Consider the following 14,912-nt stretch of genomic DNA (forward strand, 5'->3'; position numbering starts at 1 on the left):
CATCAATCAAATTGCTTAGAATATTCTTCTTGGTGTCTTTCTACCTCCTGCAGCAATCATAATATTATCATGATTTGTCTCTATTTCTGTCACACTTAGCACATCTCAGAAGAGGCTGGTATGTTGCATGACCAAACACTTTATCATAAGCTGTAATATAAAAAAACTGAACAGTTTGGGGCATACTTATTAATATATGTGTGATTCTTCTCACTGAAAAAAAACACTTGCAATGTTAAGCATCATAGACTTGTACAACGGAAGTGATTGTTGTCTAGGAGTGAAATTTTATAGAAGGGAAATTCAGCTGTTGCACAAAGTACAGTTACTAATGTTACTGACCTTAGTGGGCTTCTTGCAGCATCAGCCAGCAAGGATTTAGGACAGGCTAAATTCTTGGTGTGTGTTGACAGGGAACTAATAATGGAAACAGAGTCAGTGGAAGGGTGTTTCAGATGTTTCTGTTACTGAATGGCCTCCAGACAAAATAACCACCTCTGAGATCATCTGTGCGATAGCAGCAAGTTCTGATGGCTGTTCATGTGTGATCTTCCATCTTTTAGTGCATCAAAATCAGACTGAAACATGTTTAAGGAAAGCCACACCAAATAGAGCCCCAGTAATAAGCTTTCTGTTTTTCTGCTCTATTCTATTCTAATCTATTCTATTCTATTCTATTCACAATAGCCCAGAATGTCATTCAGGCTGTACATGGCAGGTGGTCAGAAAAATATCATAAGACTGTGTATCTATCTGCATTTCAAGTAAAATAACTGTGATACCTGTACAATGATTTTTACCATAACTTGATGAAGAAACACAGGAATAAGTTATTTATTTTCCTAATGTATGTTCTTGTGTTGTTTGGTTTGGTGGTTTTAAATCCTTTTGTTAAACAGGAACGTAGATTTTTCTGATTGGGACCTTTTCTGTGCAGTTGTTGTACAGGTTAAGCATCTGGTTAAATTAATAGGTGATTATGTGTGTCCTTCATACAGCATCCAAACCCTCATTCAAGTCTACTGGTTGTAATTAATACAGTAAAATCTTTCAGCAATAAAGATATCAGTGTTTACAAGGATTGAAAGACTGTGACTATCGTAATGGTAGTCTGTATTTAATCCAGTATTTATTTTTGTAATTCTTACACTTCCTTTTTTTGTCACAGGTTTTTCATTATTCTTATACCGCTTCATATGTGATTTATAACATACACACAAGGTAAGTCACATTGTTTTTTCCATATGATGATGATGTCGGTAGTTCTATACATAAGGTGATGCCAGTGTGTTCAAGTAAAAATGTTTACATTTTTTCAAGGGAAGTTTGGGAGTTAAACCCTCCAGAAGTAGAGGACTCAGTTTTACAGTATGCAGCCTGGGGCATCCAAGGACAGCAACTGGTAAGCACAGTCATTAAAAATACTGTGGTTTAATAATGTATTTACTCCAGACAGACCGAAGGTTTTAAAATAACAAAAAAGAAAAAAAAAGAAAATCCTTATGATAAGCTTTGGTATATATTTTTGCACGATGCTAGTATGGTCTTGTCATAGCTTTTAGGGGATCTGTTTATTATTTACTCAGTTTATTAAAAACATGTAAACATGTTTTTCAAGTCTAATCCCAATAAGCAAATTGTACAATTTTTGAAAAAAATCACATCTTTAATTGTACAATTGTGGAAGGAATCACATCTTCATCTACATATGCACTCAAGTAATTTTCAGAATAATCATCTTTATGGCTACTGCTCTGAGAGATGGAAAGTTGAAGGTGAAGAAAAGTTTTGAAGTGTAAGATCTGTGAAAACTGTGGGCAAAAGGAAAAGCTTAACATCCAAAAGTGAATGTGATGGATTCAATGAAAAGTGGTGTTTTCATTTTACTGCCAAGGTCAGTTGTGCTGCACTGAATTTGTAATAATAAAACCAGGAAAGCTATGTTTTATATATTGTTTTCTACCACAAGTTTTGCCATTTTTTTATGAACATAAATCATCCATGATCATCATGACCAATCTCAATATGAGAAGAAAAAAACGGTGGATTTAGTTCAGCAGATGTTTTAAACTGCCCTGTGACGGTAGTTCTCGGCAAGAGAAAGACTTACAAAAGCTTCAACTCTCTGAATAAGAAATCCAGATAATCCTTGTTACAGTGTTCTAATAAGCTCATTAATGCCTGCGGGCATGATCCTGAAGCCTCTTTGCACGTCTGACTTGTTCGTGAAGAGAGGCTGTAAGTTGAATGCCTAGAGAATATACCCCATTGCTTATAGCATTCATCAAGACGGTGGGAACGTAAAAAATGTTTCTGGTTGGAATGTATTGAATTAAGCAAGTGGATGGAGGCAGGAGGAAAAAGTAATTGGGACATGCTTGGTATGTTTTCATAATTAACCACAATAATTTATTAAAAATAAGAGCATAGTGGCAGGATTGATGGTAACAAATATGTAGGTTATTTACCAGGCAGCATTATGGATCACAGCAACCTATGGAGGTTGTAGCAGAGAGGCGATGCATTTGCAAAACTAAGCAGAATTTAAAAAACATTTTAAAATAAATTGTAGTTCATAAGATTTGTCTGTGCTATACCTCTGATTTGTAATCTAAAGTACAACAAAAATTACATGCAGTAATTACTGAGAAATCAACGGGTTTTTTTTCCTGCATGTGTCTTAAGAATGGGGCAGACTTACCAATCATAAACTTCAGAAAAATAATAAATCGGAATAATGCTATCTTTATCAGTTTTGCCTAGATTTTCGTTCTGGAAATATGTATGAATATTTCCAGATATGGGCACAGGTGGACTCCTATAAAGTCTCAGAACTGAAACAAAATAGCTGGTCATTTTAGGTACAACTTTAATCATCCAAATTTGAAAACGTTAGCATAATTTATACTTCAGTGAGGATAACATTACTCATCTTTGTTAATGTCCCTAGTAAAGTTAATGTCATGCTTTAAAAATATCTGCTCTGCTGTGGGCTTTATGGTGCCATATGGTCTGCAGAATTAGGAAATAATAACTTTGATTAAAACACAAAATCTTCTGTGCACTGTGAATGATACCAAGTGTTGTCATATAGATGTAAGCCTGCAATGACAGTGTACTGAAGGTCACTTCCATAAGAATTGCCTATAAGAAGGATGTCCCCTTGAAGCTGTTTATGTGGTAAAAGGAGGTTTCTAAAGTGACAGAAGTGCCTTGCCACATTACCCTCCCACTTCAGCAGCAAGCCAGAAATGTGGAAGGAGCATGAATGAATAAAGACTGTTGTGAATAATGGTTGCTGCTGCCGTCCAAAGGAACAGCTGTCTCTAGCAGAAACGGGACAGTAGAGATCATTCCAGCAGAATAGCTTAAGCAGAGAAGAGATGAATGAGTGAGGACATGTTGCCATAGTGGTTCTCAGTTATAAAATTTGTCATTAGAACAAACACTTTATCAGTGAGTTTTCATAAAGATAGTACAGGAAGCAATCAGCAGTGAAACTGGGTAAAGAAGAAGTCGTAAAGGGAAAGGTCTAAAGCATGGTAATCCATCAGCAGTAGCTATCGATAGCGCATGTGTGGGTTCAAACAAAGATGCAGTCTCACAGGTCCACGTTGCCAAATACACTACGACTGGTTTACCAAAGTCCCTTCTGAAACAATACTTACTTGTCTTTTCCATATAATAAGGGAAACAGTGACAATTCTTAATAAATTAAACAAGCACTGGAATACATGGTCTAAAGAAAATGGTGATGGTATATTAACTTGGATACTGTCCAAGAGCCATTCATTACAACTGAAGAACAAGCGGAGAACAAATTAACTGTATATACACAAATTTTGTTTAGAGAGACCAGAGAGAGACACCTGGCATGTACCCTCTGGCCAGTAGCAATACTATGGCCATGACTGGTCAGCAAAATTAGCGTGAACTGTGAAACGAAAGGCACAGGTATGCCTGGCTGGGCCAAAGTTCCTAATTTACACTTTAACTATTTGGAAGGTCCTGGATTAAATCCAAATGACGTGAGGTAACACGTGCACTTGGATCAACTACTTTCAATAAATTGGCTATAGTGCAAAATAACATGTTTCCAATCCTTAGTTCTGCAGACAACCTAAGTAACAATATGGCCTACACAGGAATCTTAATTTGAGTTCTTCAAATGAGGGGGAATAGGCAAGTTTCAAATAAATAATATAAGTCAATGAAGAAAAAAATAGTGATTAAATGGTTGAGCAGGAAAATTTGTATGAAGCCAGGAAGTGTTTCTTGCACAGAAGAGAGAATATGGCTACAGTGAAATCAAGCACACAATAATACTTCACATCCTTGTGAAAATCATGCGTGGGTCTAAGTTGTCTACTGTTATGAACAATTTCTAGGGCTGTCTAACAGGATGGCAGGCCACATGTGGCTAGTGAAGAACAGCAGAGTCAGGTTTATGTCAGATACCGGATGACTGCGCCATAATACGATTGTTTTGAAGCTACCACGGTGGTTGCAAGTTATTTCTGTTTCTTGCTATTTACCTAGAGTGGAGGATTTTGTGAAGATTAAGAGAAAAGCTCAGAGAAGCATCTGCTGTTTGTGTCATGACATTTTGGTGGTGAAATTGAAAATGTTTGCCGTTGGGGAGAACAAACTTTTATCTAACGAATTAATGTATTTTAAGGTCACATAGCTGTTATTTTTGAGAACTGTTTTCAAGGTCACATGCTTTAAATTGCTATCTCTTAACTCTGTTAGAACTGTGCTAGGTCTAAAATACCATTTCTGTGTGTCTTAGTAAGTTGGGGAGCTGTTTATGTATTTGCTAAATATTTTTTATATTTGCCCATATTTGATTAAAATTTTGAGAGAGATCAGTTGATTATCTCTTTACCACCATTATCGCAGCATTAAGTATTTCCAGGGGAAATGAACTAGGACAACCAGATACCTAATTGGTTTCATCAATGTTTTTCTGCCTCCATTTTACTTGATTAAGAGACCTCATTGCATATGTCTGAGAAAGAGACATATCCCATACCTGGTAGGGAGGCGTTACTGAGGAGGAGAATGCTTTGGGGGGGTTTTAAAGGGCATCTGGTGTTGAAATACCCCATTTTTTATCCCATGTTCTCTCTTCTTTGGCCTTATCTTCTCCAATAGTTTGTAGAACAGGTTTTCATGTTTCTGTGCTGGATCTGGCTCGTATGTGACACATATATGAGAGATGTAGTGTTTCTCTGCAGTGCGTCTTGTGATATGGATAGTTTTTCTGATTAGTCATCAGGTGGATTACTTTAAGTATCTCCCAGCGACGCATGGTTAGTTGTTGTTCAGTTTTACATAGCTTTTTCTTAAAAGTTTTACATAAAGGTGTTTTCTGCCTGGGTGGTAACGTGTTGTTTACTTTGTATGAAATACTTCATTCTCACTTTATTCTATGAACATATATCCATGTAAGTCCCTTTGCCTTTGTATTTATAATAGGTATTTTATGTTATTTATTGCACTGAGCTCATTTTTCTTTTGATCTATTAAGTGTTTTTTGAAGGGAGCTTGAGTTACATATTTGGATGGATCAGCATAAATAATGATCGACTGACTTATGTATGAATGTCTATGCATAAATAAATGCATATTTTAACAAAGCAGAAATCAAGAAAATAGTAAAGGTATCCAGAATACTAAAAATATCATGTTGTAGAAGCTTGATGGATTTCTTTGTCAAAATCTCATGCCATCAACAAAACATAGCTTTATCAAATTGTTGGATACAAGATGAGCTTTTACGATACTTTAACATAATTTAGGTCACCATTGCGTAGCATTACCTATTTTCCTGTATGCACAAAGAACAATTTGTTGACTGTAGCTGAATTGTGGGTTCAGGAAGCTATCATCAATTTTCAGAAAATACTTTAAATATTGGAAAAGAAAATTGCCCTCTTGTTCAGAAAAATGGAACAGGGTATTCACAGATAATAGGGCTTAGAAGCCAGAGCTTTTATAAAAAGAATGAATTAAAAAAAATCCAGTGGAAAAGGACGTCACCTTATATCAAAACTACCTAAAATAAAGCATAGAAACAGAAACCTAGAAACGAAATAGAGCAAAATCTGCTTTAATTGTTATTAATAAATGTACCAGTTCAAGAACTCTCTACCCCTCTTTTTTGTGATCAGTCACCTTTGTCCTGGTTGTCTTGTTTGGAGGTTCATTTTGCCTTCCCCCCCCTCACCACCTGTTGCCCCACAAAAATGCAAATATCTACCAGACTGTTGAATTGTTGTATTAACATGACATTTCCTTATGATTGCCTTCTCTTCAAAATTTTAGCTTTTCTCTATGGCTTTCAAATACTGTTTTAGATAATAAAAGTATTGCCGCAGCAAAATTCTTTGGTGTTACGTTATTTGCCAAGTACCCGGATAAGCACTAGACTAATTTTAGTAAATGAGAAATTATGAGGACTATTGTAGACCCATACCTTGCTCAACAGATGCTCTAACAGCCATTAGTTGCTGAAAGCGTCATTTACCATTTGCTCTATCAAGGTTCAAAGTACAGCTACTATAAAAATTGGTAACTTATCTTTCTGTAAAATATTTGCCATGTGTTTTACTTTTGCATAATTAATGCTGTGGGTACTTGGCACCCCCTCCTGGCAGAAACACTTCCATTTGTAAATGAAGAAGAAAAGATCTCTCAGGGTTCATGAGCCAAGTAGAAGCTTAATTAATGCTAATGAAGTAAGTCCTAAATAAATAAATTGAATCTGCTGCTTTTATTTTCAAAGTCTTTTGCTCTTTTGACTGGTTGTTATTTTCTATGAGTAACTTTAAAATCACATTTTGAAAAGTCAAGGCTTTATTTCATCTTTCCTTTTAATCATGATGCTAATAAGGCAAATGGCAGTAAAACGGAGAGGAAGATGCTTGCTTGAATTTATTCTGAAAACCAGAAGTAAATAAGGGCATTTTAATGTGACATTGACCTCAGGTATGATTTCTTATTTAAAGTGTATGAGGGATTCCTTGCAGAACCTCTGTATCTCAAAGCATACTTGGAGATCCTTTGTCTTGCTGAGGATGTTTCTATGAAGAAAGGGAACCTGTATGGTTGGGCATTGTCCACCTAGCTGAGTCTGTAAGGGATTTGACTAATTCTAGCAAATGATGAAGTTGTGTCTTTCTGAAGGCAATGAGAAATTAAGAAGGCTACGAAAGCTTTCTTATTTTCTCTTCCAAATGTTCTTATTATATTTCTAGATTCCAGCTGGGAATCTTACTGTGTCAGAGGCTGAGGATTTGGACCAAAAAGTGAAATTTTTACAGGGAAAAAAAAGGCACACAAAAAGACTGTTTTAATAGCAACTTTTGACCAGCAGCTAAAGTTAGACTTTGTATTATTTTGCAAGACCGGGCATTCTGGTTTGTTTGATTTTGGGGTTTTTTTGTTGTGTTTGCTGGGGTTTTTTTTTGTTTTCTTTTTGTTAGATGAAATGTGCTAAATGGTCAGATCCTGTTATGAAATGATATGAAAGTCACTTGGTAGCATACTTGCAAAAGCTTTCTGCAGCTTTATTTTTGATACAAGAACTGCTTTTTATCAGGGTCATGGTGAGTGTGGGCAATATAATATTTTTCTTCACATAAGAATTAGTTACCTAAAAGTCTTAGATAAAATTATATTTGTCCTAAGCTGCTGCTACACATTGAATTTCCTCCTGGATTTCTCAAACTAGCATTGTAAACCATAAACGTTTCTTGCCTTTCCATTTAAACAATTAAATTCAAACTATTCTTCAAAGAAAAAAATAAATTATTAGTTTCTCTGAAGGTATTCTACTGAACTACTTTCCATTTTCAATTACTAATTTCTAGGTGCCCACTCCACTTAAATATAGGTGAAGTTGGAGGAGAAGAACTAAATGCATGTTCTCTAGTTTCAGAAGTGATACTCAATATGAAAGCAATTTTATCCATCTCAGAAAATGGGAATGGAGACTGCAGCTTGGAAGCACAGGCAGTCTTGGAAAACTGGGAAAAATATGTTTTTACATATCAAGGTTGGATATATTCAATCACAGTTTTGTGAGCAGTAGAGAGCAGGAACATTTATAAACGGAAGTAAGGCTAAGTTGAGCATAGAAGTTGCTTCATCCTTTTGCTTAGTGAAATGAAATGGACGTGTCCTGGTATCAAAGGTAACTTAAAAATATTAACTATTAAGGATTCGATATTTCTAGTCCTTTGTAAGAATAGCTACTTGGCTGTATCTGAAATATGTGAAGAAATAAAGAGAAAATCATATGTTTTATGGGAGCATTATTCCTCTACTACTGTTTTTCATGTGGAACAATAAAAATCCCAGCAGCTTTAGAGTGAATAAATTGAGAGGGGAGATAAAAGATGTTTCCTCTCCCCTTTCACTGATTCTTATTCTATTATCACTGCTTTAGCATGCAGCTAATATTGAAATCAGTATGTAAACTGTGCACACAGCTAGTGCACCTTCTATCCAGTCTCATATCAATAACTGTCTTGTAAGCAAATACATTGGAAATTTGGCATATCATTGTGCCAAAAAACAAATTATTTTTTCACACAGATATTTGTGTATGTATATATACAGATTTACACACAGTCCCACAAAGACACATGCAAACAAGCAGAGACACACATGTTTCATAGGGGCAATCATCAGGACTTTTCTTTGCAGCAGCCTGCAGGGAGCGATGAAGACAGAAATACGCCCCTCTCATCTGGACTATCATGTTGTTCAACATGTGTATGTGTAACAAAGCGTATCTGAATAGTCACACTTCTGTCTGTTAGCTAATATTAACTGCAGGTCCAATGGCTCATAAAATAGGACTGCTGTGTTTCTTGTGTGAAAATTGTGTAGCTTTATCTAATGCAGAAACAAGAAAATTACACTTTAGAAGTCGAAAATTCTATAGAAATATCCACCCATGAAAACTAAATACATAATCAGTGAGAAGAGAGGTCAAAATCTGATTGAACCTTTTGCTAAATCAGAATTGGGAAACATTAGGTAACAAGCTTTATTATGGACTGTATTTTCACATAACTCCAGAATCCTGCCCCAAAACATTGCAGGCTTGCCATATATATATATATGTCCATGGATCATATAATCACTTAGTCAGTTCAAATGTGATATGAAAAAAAAAAAAAGATACGGTATACCACAGGATGGGTTGGTAAATTTGTATTAATCTTTTGGTAATGTGATGTAAATGTCAGTTCTGTCTGTGAGATAAGAGAAACAGATATATTCTATTCTCTCTTACCTCCTTACCACCTAGGGAAAAGGAAGGGGAAAATTCACTATGGTAAGGTGCCATAGGTGCACATAGGTAAGGTGCCAAAAGTCAAAACAGAAGTGTTTGATGAACTGACATTTCTAATGCCTTTGTGGTTCAGATTCTAAGCCAGAGGTTGTTTTAGCCAGTGGTAAAAAAAAATTTATTTACCTTTTTAAAAATTTTTGTGGAAGACTTGCAAAAGACTTCTGAGTCTCTGTGACAGTACTAGAGCCTACAGAGTTCAGCTAGGAACAACCTAATGGTGTAAAACCAAATTGGCAGCAAAACCCCCTGATCTCATGCTGTGTGGCAAGGGTCCTCTGGTGCTTCTATTGATAGCTTTTGTTTGCTCTATGATAACATTTTATTTTCTCATTTGGCACATAGTGTCCAGCAAAAATGTAGACAGGTTTCTGTCAGTGCAAGTGACAGTGACTGAACCTCCTTTTTCCCCTATGATATGTGACCTTGAAAGTTAGTTCAGTTGTTCCAGTAGTCAAGAAAGGACATCCTAGCTCAGTTCAGATCAATGGGCTTTTTACGTCAGTCAACCAGGATTTTACCAGTTTCATATGGGTAAAGATGGAGTAGATGGTCCTTGTTGTTATTCAGAAGAAAAAATAGTAGACACTGTATATACATCATGGATGATGATGTCATGACTGCCAGTTGAATCTCTGTCAGCAAGACAGCTGTGATGTAGAGGAAAAAAAACAAAACAAAAAAACCCAAAAGAGATTATGACCACACAGCTTTGGGCATGTTCTGCACTCTTGTAGGCTCTTCAGGGGTTGGAAGGGATAGTGGAATAGTGGGGAGTGTATATTCACTCGCAGCTTCAAGGCCAGGACAGCCCTGGAGAATAAGGATTAAAGAGTCAGGTATACTGTTGATTTGTAAGAGAAAACGAAGCATTGGTTGGCAGGGAGGAACGAAGTCTGAGGGATCCACCAGTCAGCCAACTCTTAAAACTCATACAAGTTTGTTTCCACAAAAGTAATAGATCTATTTTAAGCTGGTGGAAACAGCATTATGAGGAAAACAAACCTGTGCAGTGTTTATCACTTTAGTTGGGGGCTAGGGTGTGGTAAAGTAGTAATACGCTAATAGTGTTTATGTGCTCTTATAAACATGTTATATATATGAGCAGGGCTTGATCAGTAGTGACTAACAGGTATTGGTCATATAAATAATCTTGCAGAACACTGCACATTTTTACTTCACCATTTATGGCAGGTGCCAGTGCATTTACAGAAATAGAAGAGAGAAGTTTTGTGTGGAAAGAAAGCAAACAGTTATTTTCAAGTGTTGCTTCACAGACTCTGAACTGTCCCAAACAGAAATGCTATTAAAAGAGTTAGTCAGAATTTTCTCATTCCTTTTGTATCATTCTAATGAGATATTTTAAGACAAACTGGCTTTCTTGTATTGAATGCTGTCCCTATGTGAAGTGGTGAATGCCTGTAGAGTCTGTACAGCTAGATGCCATCTGCTAAAATGTTGGCCCATCATAAAGACATACAGCAACTTGGAACAGTGTGCACAGTGGGGAGACCAAGGCACACGTACTCTGTGACAAGATAGACTGGCTCAGCAATCATAGAATCATTTAAGATGGAAAAGACCTTTAAGATCATCCAGTCCAACCATTAACCGAGAATTGCCAAAGTTCTCTGGGGTCGTCTACCACTGCAGGAACAGTAGAAAACTTAAATACGACTTACAGCACACCATTTTCAATTCTGTCTTTTTTTTACTTTGGTCCTTGCTGTTTGGATGCTACTTTCTTACATTTTGTCAAGGAAAACAGAGAAAACTCCTCCTCTGGCACCAAGTTCAGGCAGTTATCTTAGATATTGTCCCATCTCCCAACATTGTCTTTTTTCTTCCAGAGTAACTAGGTTGAAAAATTTTCATTTTAGGTTCTGTTACGGATTGATCAGTCTGGTCACAACTAAAGGCTTGATATCAGTGTGAGATGAGCCTTCAAAATACCAGAGATCATTTTAAAAGATTTTATGGTAAGGGCAGATTATGATTTTAAGTCTGTAGGAGCAACTCAGGCATGTAAGAGTGACATTTCTGTCCACACTCTTCCATGCTGGTTCATTAGTCAGAAGCTATCAGTAAATGCAAGGAACAAGGAGTGTGAGTTCCTGAGCGTACGCTGTTTATAGATGGCTGTTATACACATCACTTATACAGACGAAGAGCAAAGGGCTGAGCAGCCCAATCCCTCAAAGGCATTTTGCACAGTGTAGCAGCCAAGGTAGTTCTTCAGGCAGCCCCATGGGGAGGAAGCAGTAGATCCAGACTGTCAGCTCAAAGGCAAGACAGTCTTACTGTAATCTTCTGTGCAATCACAAAGGCTTATAAAGTAGGTTTTTGCGTAGGCTGTAGTTCAGATATTGTATGTGATTTTGTTTATATAACTGTTGTGGTTTAACCCCAGCCAGCAACTGAGCACCACAGAGCTGCTCGCTCACTCCCTCCCGCAGTGGGATGAGGGAGAGCACTGGAAAAAGTAAAAGTGAAAAAAACCTCATGAGTTAAGATAAGATAAGAACAGTTTAATAATTTAAATAAAATAATAATAATAGTAATGATGATGAAAAGAATATACAAAGCAAGTGATTCACAATGCAGTTGCTCACCACTCACCAAATGGTGCTCAGCCAGTCCCTGAGCAGCAGTCCCCCGGCCAGATTTTCCCTACTTTATATGCTGACCATGGCGTCATACGATGTGGAATATCCCTTTGGCCAGTTGGGGTCAGCTGTCCTGGCTGTGCTCCCTCCCAGCCTCTTCTGCACCTCCAGCCTCCTCAGTCGGCAGAGCATGAGGAGCTGAAAAGTCCTTGACTGGTATAAGCGCTACTTAGCAGCAACTAAAACATCACTGTGTTACAAATGTTATTCTCATACTAAATCTAAACCACAGCACCATACCAGCCACTAGGAAGATTAGCCCTATCCCAGCCGAAACTAGGACAGTATCCACCCCTTATTCTATACCATCTATGTCCTGCCCAAGTCCCACACTTTCCAAAACATCCCAATTAACCATCACCACTTTTCCTGTCTTTCAATATATGTACACACAGATACCATTCCCTTAGTCTATGGGCTATCCCTATAAAATGTTCGTTGTGTTCATTTAGTCCATGCCTTTAGGCTCCATCTGTCATAAGAGCCTTTCAGGGCAGGAGAGATGGTGTGTGGTGTTGGATCGTTGCATGCTGAAGCCAGTTCTGGTTCCATTAATACTGCCATTTCCTTGTTTTTCATCAAAGTTCATTCTTCATTAAGGTGTGTGTTTCTTACTGTAATAGCATTGATATGGCATATAGCCACCCTAGAAGTCAGGATATACAATGTTATGTAGCAATTGACATTATACCATTCAGTTCATTGGCTATTCTCACCCAAAATCAAATCTACTTGAGGTAGAATCATAGAATGGCTCAAGTTGGAAGGGACCTTTAGAGGTCACCTAGTCTAACCCCCCTGCAATGAGCCGGGGCGTCTTCAGCTAGATCAGGTAGAGCTCAGAGCCCTGTCCAGCCTGGCCAGTCCAGATCCATCTGAGCCACTTCAGTCTTGGCAGCCCGATCCACCTGCTGGTTGTTTCTATGTTCTTCAGTGGCCCGACTCCTGGGGACGTGAGCATCCGCGTGATGTACTTTCACAACCAGGTTCTCTACCCGGGCAGCAATATCTTGCCATGATGCGATGGCCCAGATGGGTTTGCCTCTGCACTGCCAGTTGTTCTGCTTCCACTGCTGTAACCAGCCCCACAGGGCATTTCCCACCATCCAGGAGTCAGTACAGAGATAGAGCACTGGCCCCTTTTCCCGTTCAGTGATGTCTAAGGCCAGCTGGATGGCCTTTACCTCTGCAAACTGGCTCGATTCACCTTCTTCAGCAGTTTCTGCTACTTGCCGTGTAGGACTCCATGCAGCAGCCTTCCATCTCTGGTGCTTTCCCACGAGTCGACAGGACCCATCAGTGAACAGGGCGTATAGCTTCTCGTTTTCTGGCAGTTTGTTATACAGTGGGGCCTCTTCAGCACGTGTCACCTCCTCCTCTGGTGATAATCCAAAGTCTTTGCCTTCTGGCCAGTCCATGATCACTTCCAAGATTCGTGAGCGACTGGGGTTTCCTACTTGAGCCCGCTGGGTGATCAGTGCGACCCATTTACTCCACATAGCATCAGTTGCATGGTGTGTAGAGGGGACGTTCCCTCTGAACATCCAGCCCAGCACTGGCAGTCGGGGTGCCAGGAGCAGCTGTGCCTCAGTACCAACCACTCCTGAAGCAGCTCGAACCCCTTCTTATGCTGCCAATATCTCTTTTTCAGCTGGAGTATAGCGGGCTTCAGACCCTCTGTATCCCCGACTCCAGAATCCTAGGGGTCGACCTTGGGTCTCCCCTGGTGCTTTCTGCCAGAGGCTCCAGGTAGGGCCGTTCTCCCCGGCTGCGGTGAAGAGCACATTCTTTACATCTTGTCCTGCCCGGACTGGCCCAAGGGCTACTGCATGAACTGTCTCTTGTTTAATTTTTTCAGAGGTTTTTTATTGCTTAGGGCCCCATTTGAAATCATTCTTTTTCCAGGTCACTTAATATCCTCTCTCTTCAGCGGAGGAACACTTACTCCTAATAGCTCAGATACCAGTCCCTAGGAGTGAGGAGTAGGGCATATCCTCTTCTGAGTTGCTGGACCTTCTGGAACAGTTTCTCCACAGCCAAGATGAGGGAGGAAGAGAGGTTTTTTTTGTATTGCTGGAGTTGGCCAGCCTATTCATCCACTGTTGGTTCCTCTCCATCTTTCCAGGTCAGTATTGCCTATGAGTTGGCATATGATGATGGAACGCTCTGTAAACCCAAAACACAGCACTGTATTGGCTGCTAGGAAGAAAATTAACTCTATCCCAGCCGAAACCAGGACAATAACACAGAGGACAATGTTTGTACTCATAACTTAGTTATTATGGGATTAAGCAGGATGTGAATTCAGTGAATGTCACAATCTGATATCATTGGAAAGGCAACGTAATTAATGTGGGTCTAAACAAAAGAGGGCAATGCTTCCTCGTTTTTATTGGTAATCAAAGACATAAACATCAGAGTTATCATGGCATTGCTGATGCTCTCTGAGTTCATGCCCTGGTTTATTCCATGACATTAGTAACTAATCTTGTAGCTGCATTATGAGTGCATCCTTGCTATTGTTTACAGTATATTTATAAACTATCTAAATAGCAATTAAATATAATAGCCTTGTAGATTGTTTGCAGTTGTTCAGAAATGATTGTGCTAACACATTACTGTGATGCAGTGGCATTAATCTAGACAGCAGAAAAGTAGTGCTTTAGTGTCCTGTTCTGTTGTTCCTGCTATGTCTGGCAGCTTGATGCCTGCAAAAATAAAAATAATATATAAAGGCGGTAGATGACATGGGGATGTATGTGTTCTGAGATCTCCATGTTTCATATTGATCAACAGCTACTTCCTCTCTGCCTTAATTCAACATAATCAAAAGGTTTGGAAGCTTCCCCTGAAAAAATTCCTGTCTAGGTCAAAGACAA

At 38.5% G+C, this 14,912-nt stretch overlaps 1 protein-coding gene across 2 annotated transcripts in view; it reads left to right on the forward strand.

Annotated features, from left to right (window-relative positions):
• The window catches only part of DPP10 (dipeptidyl peptidase like 10), a 298,202-nt gene that overhangs the window by 215,285 nt on the left and 68,005 nt on the right, over positions 1-14,912 (forward strand). For both annotated transcript variants that reach the window (XM_075092913.1, XM_075092914.1), the window contains exons 6-7: positions 1,169-1,221; positions 1,321-1,402. In XM_075092913.1, the coding sequence (XP_074949014.1) occupies positions 1,169-1,221; positions 1,321-1,402 (135 nt within the window). The remainder of the gene's footprint in view (positions 1-1,168; positions 1,222-1,320; positions 1,403-14,912) is intronic.

The sequence above is a fragment of the Phalacrocorax aristotelis genome, chromosome 5 (assembly GCF_949628215.1).
Source record: "Phalacrocorax aristotelis chromosome 5, bGulAri2.1, whole genome shotgun sequence".
NCBI lineage: Eukaryota > Metazoa > Chordata > Aves > Suliformes > Phalacrocoracidae > Phalacrocorax > Phalacrocorax aristotelis.